General features: G+C 53.3%; 5 protein-coding genes across 27 annotated transcripts; 3 read left to right on the forward strand and 2 right to left on the reverse strand.

Annotated features, from left to right (window-relative positions):
- The first annotated feature begins 236 nt into the window (after positions 1–236).
- On the forward strand, positions 237–3,081 carry LTA (lymphotoxin alpha). Of its 3 annotated transcripts, XM_063812012.1 has the most exons (5): positions 237–414; positions 894–1,061; positions 1,491–1,598; positions 1,685–1,790; positions 2,038–3,081. In XM_063812012.1, exons 3-5 carry the CDS (start codon positions 1,500–1,502, stop codon positions 2,448–2,450), a joined length of 618 nt encoding a protein of 205 aa, XP_063668082.1. In that variant the 5' UTR covers positions 237–414; positions 894–1,061; positions 1,491–1,499; the 3' UTR covers positions 2,451–3,081. The 3 variants fall into 3 exon arrangements, with proteins under 3 accessions (XP_063668082.1, XP_009449138.1, NP_001038975.1); XM_009450863.5 differs by lacking the exon at positions 237–414 and having other exon boundaries at positions 963–1,205; NM_001045510.1 differs by lacking the exons at positions 237–414; positions 894–1,061 and having other exon boundaries at positions 1,500–1,598; positions 2,038–2,450.
- Positions 3,082–4,298: 1,217 nt separating this feature from the next.
- Positions 4,299–7,095, forward strand: TNF (tumor necrosis factor). 2 transcript variants are annotated; one of them, XM_016954737.3, is made up of 4 exons: positions 4,299–4,684; positions 5,293–5,338; positions 5,526–5,573; positions 5,875–7,095. In XM_016954737.3, exons 1-4 carry the CDS (start codon positions 4,499–4,501, stop codon positions 6,294–6,296), a joined length of 702 nt encoding a protein of 233 aa, XP_016810226.1. In that variant the 5' UTR covers positions 4,299–4,498; the 3' UTR covers positions 6,297–7,095. The 2 variants fall into 2 exon arrangements, with proteins under 2 accessions (XP_016810226.1, NP_001038976.1); NM_001045511.1 differs by having other exon boundaries at positions 4,499–4,684; positions 5,293–5,332; positions 5,523–5,573; positions 5,875–6,296.
- Positions 7,096–9,328: 2,233 nt separating this feature from the next.
- Positions 9,329–11,210, reverse strand: LTB (lymphotoxin beta). Of its 2 annotated transcripts, NM_001076784.1 has the most exons (4): positions 11,013–11,174; positions 10,571–10,616; positions 10,316–10,387; positions 9,466–9,920 (listed from the first exon to the last, which is right to left on the reverse strand). In NM_001076784.1, the coding sequence occupies exons 1-4, from the start codon at positions 11,172–11,174 to the stop codon at positions 9,466–9,468; spliced, it is 735 nt and encodes a 244-aa protein (NP_001070252.1). The 2 variants fall into 2 exon arrangements, with proteins under 2 accessions (XP_009449146.4, NP_001070252.1); XM_009450871.4 differs by lacking the exon at positions 10,571–10,616 and having other exon boundaries at positions 9,329–9,920; positions 11,013–11,210.
- A 3,609-nt stretch (positions 11,211–14,819) lies between these two features.
- On the forward strand, positions 14,820–17,651 carry LST1 (leukocyte specific transcript 1). Of its 12 annotated transcripts, none has more exons than XM_003950777.6 (5): positions 14,820–15,067; positions 15,952–16,070; positions 16,393–16,485; positions 16,696–16,718; positions 17,261–17,651. In XM_003950777.6, exons 2-5 carry the CDS (start codon positions 16,052–16,054, stop codon positions 17,417–17,419), a joined length of 294 nt encoding a protein of 97 aa, XP_003950826.1. In that variant the 5' UTR covers positions 14,820–15,067; positions 15,952–16,051; the 3' UTR covers positions 17,420–17,651. The 12 variants fall into 12 exon arrangements, with proteins under 12 accessions (XP_003950826.1, XP_009449175.1, XP_063668367.1 ...); XM_009450900.5 differs by having other exon boundaries at positions 14,977–15,067; positions 17,240–17,651; XM_063812297.1 differs by having other exon boundaries at positions 14,977–15,067; positions 17,306–17,500.
- Positions 17,637–21,758, reverse strand: NCR3 (natural cytotoxicity triggering receptor 3). 8 transcript variants are annotated; one of them, XM_009450796.4, is made up of 4 exons: positions 21,431–21,758; positions 18,524–18,868; positions 18,268–18,375; positions 17,637–17,973 (listed from the first exon to the last, which is right to left on the reverse strand). In XM_009450796.4, the coding sequence occupies exons 1-4, from the start codon at positions 21,471–21,473 to the stop codon at positions 17,936–17,938; spliced, it is 534 nt and encodes a 177-aa protein (XP_009449071.1). In that variant the 5' UTR covers positions 21,474–21,758; the 3' UTR covers positions 17,637–17,935. The 8 variants fall into 8 exon arrangements, with proteins under 8 accessions (XP_009449071.1, XP_016810100.1, NP_001009016.1 ...); NM_001009016.1 differs by having other exon boundaries at positions 17,677–17,918; positions 21,431–21,524; XM_009450795.4 differs by lacking the exon at positions 17,637–17,973 and adding an exon at positions 17,979–18,130.
- Between the last annotated feature and the right edge of the window lie 991 nt (positions 21,759–22,749).

Consider the following 22,749-nt stretch of genomic DNA (forward strand, 5'->3'; position numbering starts at 1 on the left):
GATGGGGTTTCACCATGTTGGCCAGCTGGTCTCAAACGCCTGACCTCAAGTAATCCGCCCTCCTCAGACTCCCAAAGTGCCAGGATTACAGGTGTGAGCCACTGCACCGGGCCTGGGACAATTTTAAAATAATGTATTGGCTCTGCAAATGCAGCTTCAGAACAAGTCCCTTAGCTGTCCCCACCCCACCCTAAGTCACCACCCTTAAGCCTCACCCATGTGGAATTCTGAAACTTCCTTTGTAGAAAACTTTGGAAGGTGTCTGCCACATTGATCCTGGAATGTGTGTTTATTTGGGGTTATATAAATCTGTTCTGTGGAAGCCACCTGAAGTCAGGAAGAGATGGAGGGCATCCTTCAGGAGTGAGATGAGATGAGACCTCATCATACTTGACTGTCCAGCATCATCTCTGAGTAAGGGGACCAAAAAATTTATCTTCCAAACTAGGACACTTTCAAGAGTGGAAGGGGTATCCATTAATATTTTCACCTGGACAAGAGGCAAACACCAGAATGTCCCCGATGAAGGGGATATATAATGGACCTTCTTGATGTGAAACCTGCCAGATGGGCTGGAAAGTCCATATACTGGGACAAGTATGATTTGAGTTGTTTGGGACAAGGACAGGGGTACAAGAGAAGAAAATGGGCAAAGAGAGAAGCCTGTACTCAGCCAAGGGTGCAGAGATGTTATATATGATTGCTCTTCAGGGAACCGGGCCTCCAGCTCACACCCCAGCTGCTCAACCGCCTCCTCTCTGAATTGACTGTCCCTTCTTTGGAACTCTAGGCCTGACCCCACTCCCTGGCCCTCCCAGCCCACGATTCCCCTGACCCGACTCCCTTTCCCAGAACTCAGTCGCCTGAACCCCCAGCCTGTGGTTCTCTCCTAGGCCTCAGCCTTTCCTGCCTTTGACTGAAACAGCAGTATCTTCTAAGCCCTGGGGGCTTCCCCGGGCCCCAGCCCCGACCTAGAACCCGCCCGCCGCCTGCCACGCTGCCACTGCCGCTTCCTCTATAAAGGGACCTGAGCGTCCGGGCCCAGGGGCTCCGCACAGCAGGTGAGGCTCTCCTGCCCCATCTCCTTGGGCTGCCCGTGCTTCGTGCTTTGGACTACCGCCCCGCAGTGTCCTGCCCTCTGCCTGGGCCTCGGTCCCTCCTGCACCTGCTGCCTGGATCCCCGGCCTGCCTGGGCCTGGGCCTTGGTGGGTTTGGTTTTGGTTTCCTTCTCTGTCTCTGACTCTCCATCTGTCAGTCTCATTGTCTCTGTCACACATTCTCTGTTTCTGCCATGATTCCTCTCTGTTCCCTTCCTGTCTCTCTCTGTCTCCCTCTGCTCACCTTGGGGTTTCTCTGACTGCATCTTGTCCCCTTCTCTGTCGATCTCTCTCTCGGGGGTCGGGGGGTGCTGTCTCCCAGGGCGGGAGGTCTGTCTTCCGCCGCGTGCCCCGCCCCGCTCACTGTCTCTCTCTCTCTCTCTCTCCCTGCAGGTTCTCCCCATGACACCACCTGAACGTCTCTTCCTCCCAAGGGTGCGTGGCACCACCCTACACCTCCTCCTTCTGGGGCTGCTGCTGGTTCTGCTGCCTGGGGCCCAGGTGAGGCAGCAGGAGAATGGGGGCTGCTGGGGTGGCTCAGCCAAACCTTGAGCCCTAGAGCCCCCCTCAACTCTGTTCTCCCCTAGGGGCTCCCTGGTGTTGGCCTCACACCTTCAGCTGCCCAGACTGCCCGTCAGCACCCCAAGATGCATCTTGCCCACAGCACCCTCAAACCTGCTGCTCACCTCATTGGTAAACATCCACCTGACCTCCCAGACATGTCCCCACCAGCTCTCCTCCTACCCCTGCCTCAGGAACCCAAGCATCCACCCCTCTCCCCCAACTTCCCCCACGCTAAAAAAAACAGAGGGAGCCCACTCCTATGCCTCCCCCTGCCATCCCCCAGGAACTCAATTGTTCAGTGCCCACTTCCTCAGGGATTGAGACCTCTGATCCAGACCCCTGATCTCCCACCCCCATCCCCTATGGCTCTTCCTAGGAGACCCCAGCAAGCAGAACTCACTGCTCTGGAGAGCAAACACGGACCGTGCCTTCCTCCAGGATGGTTTCTCCTTGAGCAACAATTCTCTCCTGGTCCCCACCAGTGGCATCTACTTCGTCTACTCCCAGGTGGTCTTCTCTGGGAAAGCCTACTCTCCCAAGGCCACCTCCTCCCCACTCTACCTGGCCCATGAGGTCCAGCTCTTCTCCTCCCAGTACCCCTTCCACGTGCCTCTCCTCAGCTCCCAGAAGATGGTGTATCCAGGGCTGCAGGAACCCTGGCTGCACTCGATGTACCATGGGGCTGCGTTCCAGCTCACCCAGGGAGACCAGCTATCCACCCACACAGATGGCATCCCCCACCTAGTCCTCAGCCCTAGTACTGTCTTCTTTGGAGCCTTCGCTCTGTAGAACTTGGAAAAATCCAGAAAGAAAAAATAATTGATTTCAAGACCTTCTCCCCATTCTGCCTCCATTCTGACCATTTCAGGGGTCGTCACCACCTCTCCTTTGGCCATTCCAACAGCTCAAGTCTTCCCTGATCAAGTCACCGGAGCTTTCAAAGAAGGAATTCTAGGCATCCCAGGGGACCACACCTCCCTGAACCATCCCTGATGTCTGTCTGGCTGAGGATTTCAAGCCTGCCTAGGAATTCCCAGCCCAAAGCTGTTGGTCTGTCCCACCAGCTAGGTGGGGCCTAGATCCACACACAGAGGAAGAGCAGGCACATGGAGGAGCTTGGGGGATGACTAGAGGCAGGGAGGGGACTATTTATGAAGGCAAAAAAATTAAATTATTTATTTATGGAGGATGGAGAGAGGGGAATAATAGAAGAACATCCAAGGAGAAACAGAGACAGGCCCAAGAGATGAAGAGTGAGAGGGCATGCGCACAAGGCTGACCAAGAGAGAAAGAAGTAGGCATGAGGGATCACAGGGCCCCAGAAGGCAGGGAAAGGCTCTGAAAGCCAGCTGCCAACCAGAGCCCCACACGGAGGCATCTGCACCCTCGATGAAGCCCAATAAACCTCTTTTCTCTGAAATGCTGTCTGCTTGTGTGTGTGTGTCTGGGAGTGAGAACTTCCCAGTCTATCTAAGGAATGGAGGGAGGGACAGAGGGCTCAAAGGGAGCAAGAGCTGTGGGGAGAACAAAAGGATAAGGGCTCAGAGAGCTTCAGGGATATGTGATGGACTCACCAGGTGAGGCCGCCAGACTGCTGCAGGGGAAGCAAAGGAGAAGCTGAGAAGAAGAAGGAAAAGTCAGGGTCTGGAGGGGCGGGGGTCAGGGAGCTCCTGGGAGATATGGCCACATGTAGCGGCTCTGAGGAATGGGTTACAGGAGACCTCTGGGGAGATGTGACCACAGCAATGGGTAGGAGAATGTCCAGGGCTATGGAAGTCGAGTATGGGGACCCCCCCTTAACGAAGACAGGGCCATGTAGAGGGCCCCAGGGAGTGAAAGAGCCTCCAGGACCTCCAGGTATGGAATACAGGGGACGTTTAAGAAGATATGGCCACACACTGGGGCCCTGAGAAGTGAGAGCTTCATGAAAAAAATCAGGGACCCCAGAGTTCCTTGGAAGCCAAGACTGAAACCAGCATTATGAGTCTCTGGGTCAGAATGAAAGAAGAAGGCCTGCCCCAGTGGGGTCTGTGAATTCCCGGGGGTGATTTCACTCCCCGGGGCTGTCCCAGGCTTGTCCCTGCTACCCCCACCCAGCCTTTCCTGAGGCCTCAAGCCTGCCACCAAGCCCCCAGCTCCTTCTCCCCGCAGGGACCCAAACACAGGCCTCAGGACTCAACACAGCTTTTCCCTCCAACCCCGTTTTCTCTCCCTCAAGGACTCAGCTTTCTGAAGCCCCTCCCAGTTCTAGTTCTATCTTTTTCCTGCATCCTGTCTGGAAGTTAGAAGGAAACAGACCACAGACCTGGTCCCCAAAAGAAATGGAGGCAATAGGTTTTGAGGGGCATGGGGACGGGGTTCAGCCTCCAGGGTCCTACACACAAATCAGTCAGTGGCCCAGAAGACCCCCCTCGGAATCGGAGCAGGGAGGATGGGGAGTGTGAGGGGTATCCTTGATGCTTGTGTGTCCCCAACTTTCCAAATCCCCGCCCCCGCGATGGAGAAGAAACCGAGACAGAAGGTGCAGGGCCCACTACCGCTTCCTCCAGATGAGCTCATGGGTTTCTCCACCAAGGAAGTTTTCCGCTGGTTGAATGATTCTTTCCCCGCCCTCCTCTCGCCCCAGGGACATATAAAGGCAGTTGTTTGCACACCCAGCCAGCAGACGCTCCCTCAGCAAGGACAGCAGAGGACCAGCTAAGAGGGAGAGAAGCAACTACAGACCCCCCCTGAAAACAACCCTCAGACGCCACATCCCCTGACAAGCTGCCAGGCAGGTTCTCTTCCTCTCACATACTGACCCACGGCTCCACCCTCTCTCCCCTGGAAAGGACACCATGAGCACTGAAAGCATGATCCGGGACGTGGAGCTGGCCGAGGAGGCGCTCCCCAAGAAGACAGGGGGGCCCCAGGGCTCCAGGCGGTGCTTGTTCCTCAGCCTCTTCTCCTTCCTGATCGTGGCAGGCGCCACCACGCTCTTCTGCCTGCTGCACTTTGGAGTGATCGGCCCCCAGAGGGAAGAGGTGAGTGCCTGGCCAGCCTTCATCCACTCTCCCACCCAAGGGGAAATGGAGACGCAAGAGAGGGAGAGAGATGGGATGGGTGAAAGATGTGCGCTGATAGGGAGGGATGGAGAGAAAAAAACGTGGAGAAAGATGGGGATGCAGAAAGAGATGTGGCAAGAGATGGGGAAGAGAGAGAGAGAAAGATGGAGAGACAGGATGTCTGGCACATGGAAGGTGCTCACTAAGTGTGTATGGAGTGAACGAATGAATGAATGAATGAACAAGCAGATATATAAATAAGATATGGAGACAGATGTGGGGTGTGAGAAGAGAGATGGGGGAAGAAACAAGTGATATGAATAAAGATGGTGAGACAGAAAGAGAGCGGGAAATATGACAGCTAAGGAGAGAGATGGGGGAGATAAGGAGAGAAGAAGATAGGGTGTCTGCCACACAGAAGACACTCAGGGAAAGAGTCGTTGAATGCCTGGAAGGTGAATACACAGATGAATGGAGAGAGAAAACCAGACACCTCAGGGCTAAGAGCGCAGGCCAGACAGGCAGCCAGCTGTTCCTCCTTTAAGGGTGACTCCCTCGATGTTAACCATTCTCCTTCTCCCCAACAGTTCCCCAGGGACCTCTCTCTAATCAGCCCTCTGGCCCAGGCAGTCAGTAAGTGTCTCCAAACCTCTTTCCTAATTCTGGGTTTGGGTTTGGGGGTAGGGTTAGTACCGGTATGGAAGCAGTGGGGGAAATTTAAAGTTTTGGTCTTGGGGGAGGATGGATGGAGGTGAAAGTAGGGGGGTATTTTCTAGGAAATTTAAGGGTCTCAGCTTTTTCTTTTCTCTCTCCTCTTCAGGATCATCTTCTCGAACCCCGAGTGACAAGCCTGTAGCCCATGTTGTAGGTAAGAGCTCTGAGGATGTGTCTTGGAACTTGGAGGGCTAGGATTTGGGGGTTGAAGCCCGGCTGATGGTAGGCAGAACTTGGAGACAATGTGAGAAGGACTCGCTGAGCTCAAGGGAAGGGTGGAGGAACAGCACAGGCCTTAGGGGGATACTCAGAACGTCATGGCCAGGTGGGATGTGGGATGACAGACAGAGAGGACAGGAACCGGATGTGGGGTGGGCAGAGCTCGAGGGCCAGGATGTGGAGAGTGAACCGACATGGCCACACTGACTCTCCTCTCCCTCTCTCCCTCCCTCCAGCAAACCCTCAAGCTGAGGGGCAGCTCCAGTGGCTGAACCGCCGGGCCAATGCCCTCCTGGCCAATGGCGTGGAGCTGAGAGATAACCAGCTGGTGGTGCCATCAGAGGGCCTGTACCTCATCTACTCCCAGGTCCTCTTCAAGGGCCAAGGCTGCCCCTCCACCCATGTGCTCCTCACCCACACCATCAGCCGCATCGCCGTCTCCTACCAGACCAAGGTCAACCTCCTCTCTGCCATCAAGAGCCCCTGCCAGAGGGAGACCCCAGAGGGGGCTGAGGCCAAGCCCTGGTATGAGCCCATCTATCTGGGAGGGGTCTTCCAGCTGGAGAAGGGTGACCGACTCAGCGCTGAGATCAATCGGCCCGACTATCTCGACTTTGCCGAGTCTGGACAGGTCTACTTTGGGATCATTGCCCTGTGAGGAGGACGAACATCCAACCTTCCCAAACGCCTCCCCTGCCCCAATCCCTTTATTACCCCCTCCTTCAGACACCCTCAACCTCTTCTGGCTCAAAAAGAGAATTGGGGGCTTAGGGTCGGAACCCAAGCTTAGAACTTTAAGCAACAACACCACCACTTCGAAACCTGGGATTCAGGAATGTGTGGCCTGCACAGTGAAGTGCTGGCAACCACTAAGAATTCAAACTGGGGCCTCCAGAACTCACTGGGGCCTACAGCTTTGATCCCTGACATCTGGAATCTGGAGACCAGGGAGCCTTTGATTCTGGCCAGAATTCTGCAGGACTTGAGAAGACCTCACCTAGAAATTGACACAAGTGGACCTTAGGCCTTCCTCTCTCCAGATGTTTCCAGACTTCCTTGAGACACGGAGCCCAGCCCTCCCCATGGAGCCAGCTCCCTCTATTTATGTTTGCACTTGTGATTATTTATTATTTATTTATTATTTATTTATTTACAGATGAATGTATTTATTTGGGAGGTCGGGGTATCCTGGGGGACCCAATGTAGGAGCTGCCTTGGCTCAGACATGTTTTCTGTGAAAACGGAGCTGAACAATAGGCTGTTCCCATGTAGCCCCCTGGCCTCTGTGCCTTCTTTTGATTATGTTTTTTAAAATATTTATCTGATTAAGTTGTCTAAACAATGCTGATTTGGTGACCAACTGTCACTCATTGCTGAGCCTCTGCTCCCCAGGGGAGTTGTGTCTGTAATCGCCCTACTATTCAGTGGCGAGAAATAAAGTTTGCTTAGAAAAGAAACATGGTCTCCTTCTTGGAATTAATTCTGCATCTGCTTCTTCTTGTGGGTGGGAAGAAGCTCCCTAAGTCCTCTCTCCACAGGCTTTAAGATCCCTCGGACCCAGTCCCATCCTTAGACTCCTAGGGCCCTGGAGACCCTACATAAACAAAGCCCAACAGAATATTCCCCATCCCCCAGGAAACAAGAGCCTGAACCTAATTACCTCTCCCTCAGGGCATGGGAATTTCCAACTCTGGGAATTCCAATCCTTGCTGGGAAAATCCTGCAGCTCAGGTGAGATTTCCGGCTGTTGCAGCTGGCCAGCAGTCCGGAGAGAGCTGGAGAGGAGCCGCATTCTCAGGTACCTGAATCACACAGCCAAGGGACTTCCAGAGATTCGGGTGTCTAGGCTTCAAATCACCCTGTCCTAACTCTGCAACCTGAACCAGCCACTTAACCTATCTATCCAATGGGGATAGGAATGTCCACCACACATAGGGCATGTGAGAGAAGGCCTGACCTCCATCAGAGGACCTCACTCAGCCCTTGGCACAGTGGGCACTTAGTGAATTCTGGCTTCCTTCAACCAGTTTCCACCTGTTCTATCCCCTTCCATTCTCTCAGTGGGTGAAATCGAAGAGACTGAGGACCATAAAGAACAAGGAACCGAACTGCCGGACGTGGTGGCATGCACCTGTAATCCTACCACTTTGCAAGGCCAAGGTGAGAGGATCGCTTGAACCCAGGAGTTCCAGAGCAACCTGGGCAACATAGTGAGATCCTGTCTCTATTTTTTAAAAAAGAATGAAACATAGGAATAAGATGTGGGTGAAGGACTCACATGCCGGCTTGGTCCCACTGGTCTTTGTGTGAAGGAGGGGAGAGGTGAGAGGTGGGTAATCCGGAAAGAGAAAAGCACCCCCTCCCTGGATGAAGGCTCTTCTGGAGAGAGTCAAAGACAAATAAGGGTGGGGCGCAGTGGCTCATGCCTGTTATCCCAACACTTTGGGAGGCTGAGGTGGGAGGACCACTTGAGCCCACTAGTTCAAGACCAGCCTGTGCAACATAGCAAGACCTTGTTTCTACAAAAAAAATTAAAGATTAGTCAGGTGTAGTGGTGCATGCCTGTAATCCTAGCTCCTCAGGAGGCTGAGGCAGGAGGATCACTCAAGCCCAGGAGTTTGAGGTTACAGTAAGCTATGATCATGCCACTGTACCCCCGTCTGGGTGACAGAACGAGACCCTGTCTCAAAAAATAATAATTCCAAAAACAAATATGGAGACGGAAATTGAGCCCCCCAAGACTGGGAGCCCCCACTGAGCTCGGAAATTAGGCTTTACCTCCAGCCCTGGGGTGCCAGGCAGGAGAAAACCGTGTGGTAGGCTGAGGGGGTAGGGTGACCCATTGGGGTGACCTAGATAGGGCCTTGGGTCACCCTCTGCCTCCTCCAGCCTGTGGCTGAAAGTCAGTCATGAAGTAATGGGGGACACTGTTACTCATCCCAGAAGCACCCACACTTACTCACTTTTGGGAAGGGGGACCTAAAGTGTGAAAAAAAGGTGAGGATTTTCCGTCTCACCCTAAATGGGACACCCTAAGTGGGGCATCGGTTTTTCCTCCTCCCCAGAACTTCCTGGTGTTTTCAGGCACCACGGGCTCCTTCCTGCCATCCCCATCTCTCTCTAATATTCTCCCCTTCTTTCTCCTTCAGCCTCCTCCCTTCAGACCCCATGAGCCTTGAATTAAGCTCCTTGAAGGAGAAGAGTTGACTGTCGGGTAGGAGACAGAGAGGCCTTCAGGCAGCTCTAGGGGGAGAAGTGCGGGGCCCCTCCAGGCTTCATTCCTCTGTCATGATAGGGGCTAACTCTGCTGCTGGGCCTTTCTGAGTGGTGCTTGCTGGGCTCTGTAATGACCCCTCTCACTGTTGAGGGGTACCCAAGAGAAAAGAGTGTGGTGCAGAGTCTGGTTGGGACCATGTGGCCCTGAAAATCAGGATGCCTAGAGAAGCTTCGGAGTTTGAGAAGTCCCCCTTCCTCCCACCCTCCAACTGGACTAATGGTGGGGCCTGGCCATTCAGAGGCAGGGAGGGGGTGGGACAGGCAGACCATCATCCCTAGGAGCAAAGGCCATACACTGTGTTGTGATGAATTGTTTCAAGCAACCAGAAGAGTACTGAGAATATTTAACCCACACCCGTGCACCCACCCTGAATTAAGACGTGTGTCGCAACTCAGCATCTTTATCGGCAGCACTGAAGCTTTCCATTCTTTATTTTCATCAGGCTCAAAATCAATTTCCAAACAGTCTCCTACATTTTTCCCACTGCCATGGGGTCCTGGGCGTCCGGGCCCCCAATATTCACGCACTCGCACCACGCACTCATATTCCCTCACCCCACCATCACGGCCCCAAAGAAGGTCTTCCCTCTCGCGAAGTCCACCATATCGGGGTGACTGATGTTGACGTACACCCTCTCGCCCCTCCGGAGCTGCACCAGGCCGCCGAACCCCACGCTCGTGTACCAGAGAGGCCCGTACCCTTGTCTCCTGGCCGGGTCCAGCACTGGAGTCACCGTCTCGGCGCCCTCGAGCAGCAGCTCGGGAGTGCCCGGCCCGTAGGCGCCCCCCGCCCGGTACAGAGAGCTGCGCAGCGTGACCGAGCGGCCCTGGGGGTCCCCGCCGCCAGGGGGCGTCCGGCCCCGGTAGCCGACGAGACAGTAGAGGTAATAGAGGCCGTCCTGCGGGAGCGCCAGCCCCTCGGCGTCCGAGAACTGCGTCCCGCTCGTCAGAAACGCCTGTTCCTTCGTCGTCTCCCAGCCTAGCCCCTGCCCCTTCAGCGGAGCGCCTGCGGAGACACGGGCCGACGCGCTCTTGGGAATGCGATCCTAAAGGCTTGGGACTTCTGGGGAAGTGGCGGCTTTTAGCCCCTGCGGGAGCCGAGCCGGGCCGGGGGAGGAGGGATGGTGCTGTTTCTGGGATGAGTGCGAGTTGGGGGCCGAGGGAACACGGATGTGGGGTGCAGAACGCTGTAGTGGGGACCTCCAGGCCGGCTTTTGCTTGCACCGAAGGGAAGAAGAAACTACACTGCGGGGACGAGCGTAAGAGTGGGCACGAGCGACAAAAGGTCGTGAAGCGGGTGGGAAACCGAGCACTGGAATCATGGAGCCGAAGGACTCTGGGCGAGCAGAACTGGAACCTTCGGATTATTTACACTCTTATTCAGGTCTTGGAGGTCCTTACCTATGAGGTGGGCAGCTGGGAGCCCGGGGCTGAGATCTGTTTCTGGCTCCTCCTCTGGCAGCTTCTGAAACCCTGGAAGGGGCAAAGAGTCCACGATTGGGGCCAGGGCAGCCACCCATGCAGGCTACCCTTGAGAGAACAGGGCGCAGGGATGGGGAGCCTGGATTCCTAGAGGAAGAGGTATCTGGGGACGCAGCAGGGAGCTGGGAGCCCCTGAGGGGCTGAAGCGGGGAAGGAGAGACAGTCTGCTCTTACCCAGTCCTTGCTGGGCCTGTGCCCCGGGGTCAGCCGTCTCCGTTACCTGGTTGGGTGGGGTCACAGTGCCCAGAGTTCAGATTCAGCTCATGTCACCCCTACCCCTCTGAAAGTGGACCCAAGCTGCAGGCCTGGGGTTTCTCCTACCAGCACCATCCCCAACACACACCTCCCTAGAAGGGAGAACAAGCAAGGCATAGGTACTTGGGCGGAGAAACAGATGTACCTCGGGAAGAGGAGAGGAGACACAAGGGGCTTATGTCGGGACACAAGCACAACATCACAGGAACATGGAAAGAGAGTCAGCAAAGAGACAAGACATCCCCACCAGGGACAGCCGAGCCAGCTGAGCCAGAGGGGGCAAAAGACCACAGGCACAACCAGAGGAAGCCAAGCATCCGCAAGATACAGCTCTCCACCAGGGCCTGTTGCAGCCACTCACCAGTCCTCCCTGATCCTGGGGCACTAAGGCCAGCACAGCCAGGACAGTGATAGGCACCGCCAGCAACAAGGTCACCAGAGAAGTGGCTCCTGCCACAGCTAGCAGGAGGGAACCCCTCCCCTGGAGCCTCCCACCCCTGCCCTCCAGCCCCAGTGCCCCCATTGAGACTGAACCAGAGCCAGAGCAGGGGGCTTTCATACCTCAGGGACGGGCCCACCCCCTCCCTGTAGACCTGCACACCTGGCTGGGACTTTCCGCACACCCCTGCTCCCCTCACCCAGCTTCCTGTTTACCCGGAGCTGGGGTGGGGCAGCTGGATGCCTGGGTTCTCTGAACTGGGGAAGAAGTTGAGGTAGGGAGACAGGCTCTCAGGGTGGAACCAAAGGGGTCTTTAGACATCTTCTGGCTCAGCAGAGAGGGAAACTGAGGCCCAGGGAGGGAAGGTAGCTTGCAGGAAGCCAGTCAGCAGAGCTGAAATGAGAACACAGATCTCCAGGTTTCCAATGTGGTTTGCATTCTTCTATACCCTCAAGGTAGGTGCTGGAGGAAGAGCTGATCCCGTCTCTGAGGTCAAGGGCCGCACTAGGACAAGGACTGGAATCTTGAGGGATGGATGTCTGGGTTCCCTGAGAAGAACTGATTCCCATACTGGGCTGACCTCCTCCCATTCCCTTGCTCATCTCCAGCCCCCTGTGCTGAGTGAGAAAGGGAGAGGTAAGCCTTAGCCTCACCACTGACTACTGACTCACTAAGGAGGGATGGAAATGGAGCTTTACCTCCCTTGCTACAAAAAGTAAAGACAGATGGACGAGGCATACTCCCACCCTCAGAGAGCTTCGAAGTCTACAATGAGCCCTATCCATTAGTAGGTGCTTACTAAATGTTTATACATAAATGAATAAAAGGACAAATAAATGCAGGAATAACCAAAACAAAGCAGCAAGGACCACATGAATGGTAGATGTAGGCAGCATGAGTGGTTAAGAGTCAAGGGAGTAGCCGGGGTAGTGGCTTACACCTGTAATCCCAGCACTTTGGGAAGCTGAGGCAGGTGGATCACTTGAGGTCAGGAGTTCGAGACCAGCCTGGCCAACATGGTGAAACCCTGTCTCTACTAAAGATACAAAAAGTTAGCCGGGCGTGGTGGCACGCGCCTGTAATTCCAGCTACACAGGAGGCTGAGGCAGGAGAATCACTTAAACCTGGGAGGCAGAGGTTGCAGTGAGCCAAGATTGCACCATTGCACTCCAGCCTGGGTGACAGGCTGAGACTCTCTCTCAAAAAAAAAAAAAAAAAAAAAAAGAGTCAAGGGAAGAAAGACCAGGTCCAAGGAAGCTGGAAGTGGCTCCAATCATCTCCCCTTCTTGGTAACATCTCTATGTGTTTCCGTAATACTAATAATAATATAGCTGACCCACAAAATGCACTTAACATGTTTATGCCACTGATTTACACACTTTAATAATTTTTTTTTTTGAGACAGGGTCTCGCTATGTCACCCAGACTGGAATGCAATGGCAGGATCATGGCTCACTGCAGCCTTGACCTCCCAGGATCTATGGATTCACCTACCTCAGCCTCCTGAATAGCTGGGACTATAGGCACATGCCACCATGCCCAGCTAATTTTTGCATTTTTTGTAGAGATGGATTTTTGCCACATTGCCCAGGCTGGGCTCAAACTCCTGGACTCACGTGATCTGCCCGTGTTGGCCTCCTAAAGTGCTGGGATTACAAGCATGAGCCATCATGCCCAGCCAATAATTATAATCCTGACAAAAACCCTAAGAGGAAACTGAGGTACAGAGAGGTTAAGAAACTTATGGAGCTCACAGAGTCAGTGGCAGAACCAGAATTTGAACCCAGGCATCTGGCTCCAGAGCCTTGATGACAAGACAGTTTAAAAACTGAATACCGGGGCCGGGCGCAGTGGCTCTTGCCTATAATCCCAGCACTTTGGGAGGCCAAGGAAGGTGGATCACCTGAGGTAAGGAGCTCGAGAGCAGCCTGGTCAACATGGTGAAACCCCGTCTCTACTAAAAATATAAAAATTAGCGGGGCGTGGTGGCAGGCACCTTTAATTCCAGCTACTTGGGAGGCTGAGGCAGGAGAATCACTTGAACCCAGGAGGCGGAAGTTGCAGTGAGCCGAAATCATGCCATTGCACTCCAGCCTGGGTGACAAGAACAAGACTCTGTCTTAAAACAAAAACGAACAAACAAAACAGTATTAGGCCAGGCGAGGTGGCTCACACCTATAATCCCAGCACTTTAGGAGACCAAGGCAGGTGGATCACTTGAGGTCAAGAGTTTGAGACCAGCCTGGCCAACATGGTGAAACCCCTTCTCCATTAAAAATACAAAAATTAGCTGGATATGGTGGCACAAACCTGTAGTCCCAGCTACTTGGGAGGCTGAGACAGGAGAATCGCTTGTACCCAGAAGGCAGAGGTTGCAGTGAGCCAAGATCACACCACTGGACTCCAGCCTGGGCAACAGAGCAAGACTCCGTCTCAAAAAAAAAAAGAGTACTGACTTGAGATTTGTATGTAAAATTTGCCTTCCTCAGGCCAGAAAAGAAATGGGGAAATAAATACTGAACTTCAGTCAATGTTAAGCTTCTGAAGGGTTTAGATGTAAAATGTACTGATATTTGTAATTTTAAAAGATATTTAAAAATGAGATGGATTGATAAATATGTGATAAAGCAAATAAAAAATGTTAATAGAGCCAGGTGCAGTGGCCCACTCCTGTAATTCCAGCACTTTGGAAGGCTAAGGTGGAAAGATTGCTTGAGACCAGGAGTTCAAGACCAGCCTGGGCAACATAGTAAGACCCCATTTCTACAAAGCCTCATGTGGTAGCTGGTGTCTGTAGTCCTAGCTACTCAGAAGGCTAAGGTGGGAGGACCTCTGAGCCCAGGAATTCAAGGCTGCAGTGAGCTATGATTTCACCACTGCACTTCAGGCTGAGTGACAGAGTGAGACCCCATCTCAAAAACAAAACAAAACAAAAAATGTCAATAGTAGCATCTAGGTGGTAAGAATATGTTCACTGTACAATTATTCTCATTTCACCCTATGTTTGCACTTTTTAATAATAAAATGTAAAAAAAAAACAAAACAAACAAACAAAAAACCCTGAATATTATTCAGCATAGGGAACATGGAGGATGGGGAGAAGGGTTGGGGAGGAAGTAGAAGGTTCTTGAATTTGGAAGGGGAAACGCAAATTAATATGGACCCACCCAGGCACCACATCTCCTCCTCACCCCTTGCCTTACAGGCGCTCCCCAGTCTTCACCCTCCTCAAGGAGTGGGTGTGCAATCCTCCAGCACCCATCTCCTTCTCCATCACAGTGCCACTAAGAAGCCTTCACCCAGGTCTCTCCAGAGAGCCTCAGGCCGCTGCCTTTACTTAGTTCTGTGTTCAATGCCAGAATGCTGCCTCCTACAGGAAGTCCACCTGTATTGCCCACACCTCCTTTCCTGTCACCAACTTGTCACCAACTTTCTGTCCTTGATCTATCCACAGGGCTCATGTAGATCTAGTATGGCTGCCTTTAACTCTCATGTTTGTTAATCAGACAGCCAAGCAGCCTGCTGCATAGAGCTGCAGAACACCAAGTGGGTCACCAGAACACCAAATATGCCAGAGCTCCCAGTCTGAACTGGAGCAGGGTACATGTGTCCACAGACATATGCCAAGATCAAGAGGTCTCAACAGATGCAGTGTAAGAGGTAATAGAGAAGAGTTAATCAAGGAAGACACCTGAAGGTGGTGGGTGTTTGCTGACTAGTGGCAGGATCAGTGAAATGACTGGAGCTGAGGCAGATTATGGCCCTAGCTACAGGCCCAGAAGTTTGAAAAGAAAGATGTTGTAACCCTAACCCTGGAGCCGAACTTCCTCTCCTAACAATGCTGGGGAGGAACCCAGGCTGGGGGAGAAGTTAAAGCCAGAGGAGGGGCAGGAATGTCTGAGGTGGCAACACTTCTCTTCAGCCAGACAGCACTGGCCAGTTTGGAGTCTGTCCATCCTGCAGGCCACAAGCTCTGGGTAAGCTGGGAATGGGCAGGGACCTTGGTGGAAGGATGGTCACACCCCAGAGTGGGGTGAAGCTAAGATGAGGGGAGGGAGAGTATGGGTTTGAGTTTCCCTGGGCCGTCGAGGAATCCTCTGAGTCTCTGCTCCCCAAAGAAATTAAAGACAATTCATTTCTGTGCCCACGGCCCTTATGGCCTCCACCTGCACTTCTGCTCCCCACCCCCCAGAATTCCTCTTAAACCCAGAAGGGTCCCAGTTTCCAGACCCTAGTCAGTATATCTGGCTCTGGGGTGAAGAGAACGGCCCCCTCTTCACCCTCAAACAGGAACCAGTGGTTGGAGGGGAGGAAGTGCCTGAGGGGAAGTTATGGGGCCCCAGATACTCCTCCATGCCCCACTTCAGCCCTAGCAGCATCTGCCTGTGGGAAGCAGCTCTCCACACCAGCCAAGGGGGCCCCCACACTCCCGCGCTGCTCTGCAGCTCAGGGAGCAGCCCACCTGCTGGGTGTGCTGATATCACCCTCCCTACTTCCCCCCAGTGCCCACACCCACCCAGGCCCAGGCTCCTTCCCCTCCATCATCCCCTTACCAGCACCTAGAACCATCCAGGGCTGGAAAGTCCCCTCCAAACCACCTGGTCAGCCCAGGGCAGAGGAAAGGGCTGGGCTCTGGAGTTGGGCAGAGCTGGCCTTAAACCCCAGCTCCACCTTTCTGGGATGGGTGACCTAGTAAAGTCCAGGCTTGAATCTCGGGTCTTTACTTGGGCAACGGGCACCATGATACCCTATGTTCTGGGGATTAGCAGTGAGGAATGGAAAGTGCCCAGCTCAGGGTTGGCACATAAGGGAGGCTCCCCAGCCTGGGAACGATTATAACAGAGGGCCCCTCACTTCACAGATGAGGAACTTGAGGCAAGTCACCAGCCCCTGATCATTTCGCCTAAAAGAGCAAGGACTAGAGTTCCTGACCTCCAGGCCAGTCCCTGATCCCTGACCTAATGTTATCGCGGAATGATGGTAAGTAAAGTGTCTCTTGCATCTGCATAGAGAGGGTCCTGGGAGCTTAGGAAGTGATGGGGAACAGTGATGTATGCAGCTCATGACTAGGTGGACAGGCCTCTGGGGACAGCTGGTACAGGAGGGAAAGGGACCTCACAGGAGGCCCAGAAACCTGGTAAGAGGTGAGGTATTAAGGTCTGGGATGGAGAAGTTCTGAGGGTATATTTTTCTGCCTCTAAAACTGTTGGAGAGGGAATCTGAGAAAGCTGCAACCAACCAGGAGGCTGGGGTACGCTGGAGAAGGAATGGGCTTTCTAACCTTGAGCCCTCTTCCCTGAAGATATACGCATCTACGGGGGCCTGGGGCTGGGCGGGCTCCTGCTTCTGGCAGTGGTCCTTCTGTCCGCCTGCCTGTGTTGGCTGCATCGAAGAGGTGAGTGCTGCACTCCCTCCCTCCCCCTGCAGCAGTGCCCCCTGTGCCCCCACCCCCACACGCTTTCCCACTGCTTTCCCAGAACACTGCCTGGCCCTGGAGCCACTGGGAAGCCAACAGGGGAGTCCACGCCTGCTGGTGGGGGGAGCCCGGGAGGGCCCGGGAGAAGCACAAAGGGTGGGCTGTGCTGAGCTTCTTCTTTTCTTCCAGTAAAGAGGCTGGAGAGGAGCTGGGTGAGTCTGGGGACAGGGAAGGGGGAGGGCAAGAGAGATCCTGAGTGGGTGAGTGGGGAGAAGCATGGCTGAGTGCTGAGAGGAGGGTTGGGGACGGGAGACAAGGAGAGAGAAAGTAGGAGCATGAGAGAGGCAGAGAAAATCAAGGCAAAAGAGAAAGAGAAAATGAGACAGAAACCAAGAGAAAAAGTGAGACAGAGGATAGGAGAGACAGGGAGAAAATGAGAGTGAGAGAGACACAAAGAGAAGAGCAATGAAAGAGAGAGAGAGAGAGAGGCTCCAGAACCAGGCACAGTGGCTCACGTCTGTCATTCCAGCTATTGCAAGGCTGAGGCAGGAAGATAGCTTGAGCTCAGGGGTTGAAGACAATCCTGGACAACATAGTGGGACTCTGTCTCCAAAGAAAAAGAGAGAGAGAGAGAGAGAGGGAGAGAGAGAGAGAGAGAGGGAGAGAAGTAAGAAAGGCTGGAGGTGGGAGCAGAACTCACAGGGAAGGATCTGACGGCATCGCCTCCCATCAGCACCTTCTGTCCTGGTCCCAGGCCCAGGGCTCCTCAGAGCAGGAACTCCACTATGCATCTCTGCAGAGGCTGCCAGTGCCCAGCAGTGAGGGACCTGACCTCAGGGGCAGAGACAAGAGAGGCACCAAGGAGGATCCAAGAGCTGACTATGCCTGCATTGCTGAGAACAAACCCACCTGAGCACGCCAGACACCTTCCTCAACCCAGGCGGGTGGACAGGGTCCCCCTGTGGTCCAGCCAGTAAAAACCATGGTCCCCCCACTTCTGTGTCTCAGTCCTCTCAGTCCATCTCGAGCCTCCGTTCAAAATGATCATCATCAAAACTTATGTGGCTTTTTGACCTTTGAATAGGGAATTTTTTTAATTTTTTAAAAATTAAAATAAAAAAACACGTGGCTCACCCTTCCACCCACTCTGGGGTCAAATAGTAATTTATTGGGTGAATGACAGTGTTCAGGGACCCAAGCTCCCCTAACAGCCAGAAGAGGGTATGTGTGGGCCTGGCAGGAAAGGGCAGTTGCCAAGGAGGAGTCATATCTGATCCTTCCCATTTCTCAGGACAATCAGGCTCAGCCTCCTGGGACTGGGGGAAGCAGCTGTGCTGAGCTCCCACATGGTGGTGGGAGGGGCGCTGGGACCACAGCCGGCAGCTGCCTTCTTGGACCTTTCCAGGTCAGACCTGGTGGAAGGGAAAGTTCAGAGTTGGGGGAATCCGGAGAGAGTAGATTTGGCATCTGGAGAATGGAAAAGAAAACACTTGAGACTCATGAGGAGTTAGTGGTGGGGCAGATTTATTGGGGTCTTTTGAAGAGGACTAGGGACCTCTGGGCTCTGGAATCACTCCTCGGGGCCCATCTGAGGAGTGGCAGTGTGTTCCCATGTGACAGTGGCCTGGTCAGAGAGAGGACAGGAGCTGCTCAGTGTTGCAGTCCCGAGGCTCTCCTCTTCCTGGTCTCTGTCCTCCCTCCTCCCACTCTCTTACTGCCCCTCCCATCCCGTCCACTATTGCCCCTGGCTCCATTACTCACATTTGCCCTGGTAATAGACGGTGCTGCCCACGGCCACAGAGAGAAAGCTGACAGCATAGAATCCAGCCCGAAGGAGGAGGACTGTACCAGCCCCTAGCTGAGGATGTTCTGCATGGGGCAATGGAGACGGGGGTTGGGGAAGAAGTGCACACAGGCTCAGGGAGGGAAGGGGCCTCAGAGGAGCATCCCTGCCTCCCAAGGACATTGCCTCTTGGGGCCTCCAGCCAGGAGGAGACACCACCTCCCAGCATCTCACCTTTCTCCACCACCAGCCGAGTCCCATTCCCTGTCCCGACACCAAGGCCCAGCACCTCCACTCTGCACACGTAGATGCTGGCGTCATGGCCTCGCACGTCCCGGATGTGCAGCTCAGCCTGGTGGTCATGGAGGAAACGGGAAGAAGCAAGTGGGGCCAGGCGGCCCCTGAACTCCGGGGTTTCATTCCTCACCTCCTTCCCTGGAACCACCTCATCTCGGAACCACGTGACGGAGCCAATGGCCAGTCTCCCTTGGCTGGCATTGAAGGAGCAGGGCAGGAAGGCAGAGGATCCTTCCAGGGTACGAATCTCAGGGGGCTGGGACACCCAGAGAGCACAGGATCCTGGGGGCAGAAGGAAGACCCAGAGAAACACCTCCCCAGTTATTCCAAAGAGAAAAGACAACAGAGCTTGGAGTAGAACATCCCAGCTTTCTCCAGGCATAGGGTGCATGGGAATAGATACTTTGGGTGCCTCATTAAACCCTTCCCTCTTAACCAATCTGATTTCTTAACATTGCTTATTAAATCATTTTTCGGCTGGGTGCAGTGGCTCACACCTGTAATCCCAGCACTTTGGGAGGCCGAGGTGGGCGGATCACCAGGTCAGGAGATCGAGACCATCCTGGCCAACATGGTGAAACCCCGTCTCTACTAAAAAAATACAAAAATTAGCCGGGCATGGTGGTGTGCACCTGTAATCCCAGCTATTCGGGAGGCTGAGGCAAGAGAATCGCTTGAACCCGGGAGGCAGAGGTTGCAGTGAGCCGAGATTGCGCCATTGCACTCCAGCCTGGGCGACAAAGCAAGACTCCATCTCAAAAAATAAAAAATAAAAATCATTTTTCAAATTCTTCCTATACCAACTCTCACTCTCACCCTCTGCCATCATTCTCCAGCCAGTTCAGTAGTAACTTGTCTAGCTGAAATGTAAACCATCATGGTGAAATTAAGCTCATTAATGAATGCAGCTGCCTAGTTAACTAATATCACTCATTATATTATCCAGGTATTATTTTAGTACAAATGGCATTGTACAGTAAGCCATCCTTCCTCTTTTTCTTTTTTCCTTTTTTGAGATGGGGTCTTGCTCTGTTGCCCAGGCTGGAATGCAGTGGTGCAATCTTGGCTCACTGCAAACTCCATCCCCTGGGTTCAAGCGATCCTGGTGCCTCAGCCTCCCAAGTAGCTGGGACTACAGGCACCCACCACCATGACTGACTAATTTTTGTATTTTCAGTCGAGACAGGGTTTCACCATCTGGTCTCAAACTCCTGACCTCAAGTGATCCACCCACCTCGGACCAGGCTGGTCTCAAACTCCTGATCTCAAGTGATCCACCTGCCTCGGCCTCCCAAAGTGCACCCAGCCACTCTTGGTTTTTCGTTAAAGAAAGTAACTAATTAAATCTCCAGGTGAAGACGTGGCCTTAATTGGTTGAGATTCCTATTTAACCCGTCCATGTTGATGAATTAAACCAAATATTAAAATCCCTGATTAAATTATCTACTTAGGGAAATTTACAAGTCATTCTATTTCAGTGGTTCTCAAACTTGAGTGTGTATGGAAATTACCTGGAGCATCTGCTAGAACAGATTCCTGGGCCTACCCCCCGAGTTTTTGACTCAGTAGGTCTGGAGTGGGGCCTAAGCATTTGTTCTAGGTTCCCAGAAATCCACATTTTGAGAACTCCTGCATTTAGTTAATAATATGCCTGATAGTTAAGGTCTCTCAGTTCATTAAAAACAGTTTCGGCCGGGCGCAGTGGCTCACGCCTATAATCCCAACACTTTGGGAGGCCAAGGCGAGTGGATCACCTGAGGTCAGGAGTTTGAGACCAGCCTGGCCAACATGGTGAAACCTCGTCTCTACTAAAAATACAGAAGTTAGCCAGCAGTAATGGCACGCACCTGTAATCCTAGCTACTTGGGAGGCTGAGACAGGAGAATCATTTGTACCCAGGAGGTGGAGGCTGCAGTGAGCTGAGATACTGCCACTGTACTCTAGACTGGACAACAGAATGAAACTGTCTCAAAAAAAAAGTTTCACCACCAGGCGGTCACAGTGGCTCATGCCTATAATTCCAGTAATTTGGGAGACCGAGGCAGGCAGATCACTTGAGATCAGGAGTTTGAGACCAACCTGGCCAACATAGCAAAACCCCATCTCTACTAAAAATACAAAAATGGCTGGGCGCAGTGGCTCAGGCCTGTAATCCTCGCACTTTAGGAGGCCGAGGCAGGCAGATCACCTGAGGTCAGGAGTTCGAGACCAGCCCGGCCAACATGGTAAAACCCTGTCTCTACTAAAAATACAAAAATTAGTTGGGTGTGGTGGTGCGCGCTTGTAATCCCAGCTACCCAGGAGGCTGAGGCAGGAGAATTGCTTGAATCTAGGAGGCAGAGGTTGCAGTGAGCCAAGATCATGCCACTGCACTCCAGCCTAGGTGACAGAGCAAGACTCCGTCTCAAAAAAAAAAAAAAAAAAAAAAAATTAGCCAGGTGTGGTCGTGCGTGCGTGTAGTCCCAGCTACTCAGGAGGCTGAGGCAGGAGAATCGCCTGAAAATGGGAGGCAGAGGTTGCAGTGAGCCAAAATCGCACCACTGCACTCCAGCCAGGCGACAGAGCGAGACTCAGTCTCAAAAAAAAAAAAAGACAGTTTCACCAAGAAATTTATCATAGATTTACTTGGATCTCTCAAACTAAAAAGCCTCACAGTGGGTGACACAGAGAGACTGTGAATTGGGGGAGTCCACTGAGTGTCACCTTTGGAGCAGTCCCACTCCTCCCTCAGAGCCGTGTGTTTCAGCCCCCACCAAGCCCGTTCCCTATAGCATCTAGTCCAGCCTCCTGGATCTCCCTCCTCCCACCCACACTCCTTGGGGTCCTGAGCGCACGCCCTGTCACCTGGATGGACCATGATCAAGATGAGCAACAGCATCCAGGCCATGTCGGAAGATGTCCCAGTTGGCGAAGGGGATCTGAGCAGTGAGGTCTGGGTGGAGGAGGAAGGACTCACTACTTGTAGCCAGGCCTTTGGTCACCAGATGGGGATGGGGAGCTTCCTATGACACATGGGACTCACACATCACTTGCCAAGGACCACAACTGCCAGGGACCTCGAGCATCAAATGCTTGCCTCCCTGAGGAGAGAGGACAGATGCTGCTGGTGGAGATGTCAGGGTCTCTAGGAGGCCAAGGGGCCAGCTTGTGGCAGGCTAGCTAAGCGTGTGAGGGGGAGGGTGGGGCTTAGATGGCTGCTAACCCAAGGGTGAGTGGGCGGTTGGGCGGGTGAGACCAGGATGTGGGTTCCCCCACCTTCCGAGGTTCAAGGAGACCAGCTTTTACCCAGAACAAGCCTCCAGGAGCCCTCCTTGGCCCAGAAGCTAACCTACTTACCCTCCCTGCTGCTCACCAGTACCCAGACCCATCCCACCCATTCCCTTCCTGGAATCTGGCCTCACTGCACCCCAGGGCTACTCCAAGATTTCTATGAGGGATTAGGAGAAGCAAGCTGATTGGTGAAGCTATATTTAATTTGCATAGCCATCACCGTGTGTGTGTGTGTGTGTGTGTGTGTGTGTGTGTGTGTGTGTTTGGTTGGGTTTTTTTGTTTTTTGTTTTTTTTTGAGCTGGAGTCTCACTCTGTCACCCAGGCTGGAATGCAGTGGCACAATCTCGGCTCACTGCAACCTCTGCCTCCTGGGTTCAAGCAATTCTCTTGCCTCAGCCTCCCAAGTAGCTGGGATTACAGGCGCACAACACCATGCCCAGCTAAATTTTGTATTTTTTGTAGAGACAGGGTTTTATCATGTTGGCCAGGCTGGTCTCCAACTCCTGATCTCAAGTGATCCACCAGCCTCGCCCTCCCAAAGTGCTGGGATTCCTGTTTTGTTTTTTTGAGACAGGGTCTGGCTCTGTCTCACCCAGGCTGGAGTTCAGTGGCGCCATCACGGCTCACTGCAGCCTCAACCTCCAGGGCTCAGTTGATCCTCCCACTTCAGTCTCCTGAGTAGCTGGGACTGCAGGCGCACACCACCACACCAGGCTAATTTTTGTATTTTTTGTAGAGATGGGGTCTCCCTGTGTTGCCCAGGCCGGTATCCAACTCCTGGCCTCAAACAATCCATCCACTTAGGCCTCCCAAAGTGCATGAGCCACCATGCCTGGCGAAATGTATTTCTTAAATAATGAGACTTGAAAGTCTAAATTACTCCTTAAACCAT

The sequence above is a fragment of the Pan troglodytes genome, chromosome 5 (assembly GCF_028858775.2).
Source record: "Pan troglodytes isolate AG18354 chromosome 5, NHGRI_mPanTro3-v2.0_pri, whole genome shotgun sequence".
Taxonomy (NCBI): domain Eukaryota; kingdom Metazoa; phylum Chordata; class Mammalia; order Primates; family Hominidae; genus Pan; species Pan troglodytes.

Bases quoted from the DNA above. Each gene is read 5' to 3' on its own strand.
- LTA (XM_063812012.1), top strand. From the start codon at position 1,500: ATGACACCACCTGAACGTCTCTTCCTCCCAAGGGTGCGTGGCACCACC. The intron at 1,599-1,684 runs GTGAGGCAGCAG...GTTCTCCCCTAG, and splicing joins TTCTGCTGCCTGGGGCCCAG to GGGCTCCCTGGTGTTGGCCT. The intron at 1,791-2,037 runs GTAAACATCCAC...GGCTCTTCCTAG, and splicing joins ACCTGCTGCTCACCTCATTG to GAGACCCCAGCAAGCAGAAC.
- TNF (XM_016954737.3), top strand. From the start codon at position 4,499: ATGAGCACTGAAAGCATGATCCGGGACGTGGAGCTGGCCGAGGAGGCG. The intron at 4,685-5,292 runs GTGAGTGCCTGG...TCTCCCCAACAG, and splicing joins TCGGCCCCCAGAGGGAAGAG to TTCCCCAGGGACCTCTCTCT. The intron at 5,574-5,874 runs GTAAGAGCTCTG...CCCTCCCTCCAG, and splicing joins GCCTGTAGCCCATGTTGTAG to CAAACCCTCAAGCTGAGGGG.
- LTB (NM_001076784.1), bottom strand. From the start codon at position 11,174: ATGGGGGCACTGGGGCTGGAGGGCAGGGGTGGGAGGCTCCAGGGGAGG. The intron at 10,617-11,012 runs GTGAGTGGCTGC...CCACCCAACCAG, and splicing joins CCCAGGATCAGGGAGGACTG to GTAACGGAGACGGCTGACCC. The intron at 10,388-10,570 runs GTAAGAGCAGAC...TGCCCCTTCCAG, and splicing joins ACAGGCCCAGCAAGGACTGG to GGTTTCAGAAGCTGCCAGAG.
- NCR3 (XM_063811853.1), bottom strand. From the start codon at position 18,977: ATGCACCCTATGCCTGGAGAAAGCTGGGATGTTCTACTCCAAGCTCTG. The intron at 17,919-18,267 runs GTGAGTAATGGA...CCCTTCCACCAG, and splicing joins CGTCTATTACCAGGGCAAAT to GTCTGACCTGGAAAGGTCCA.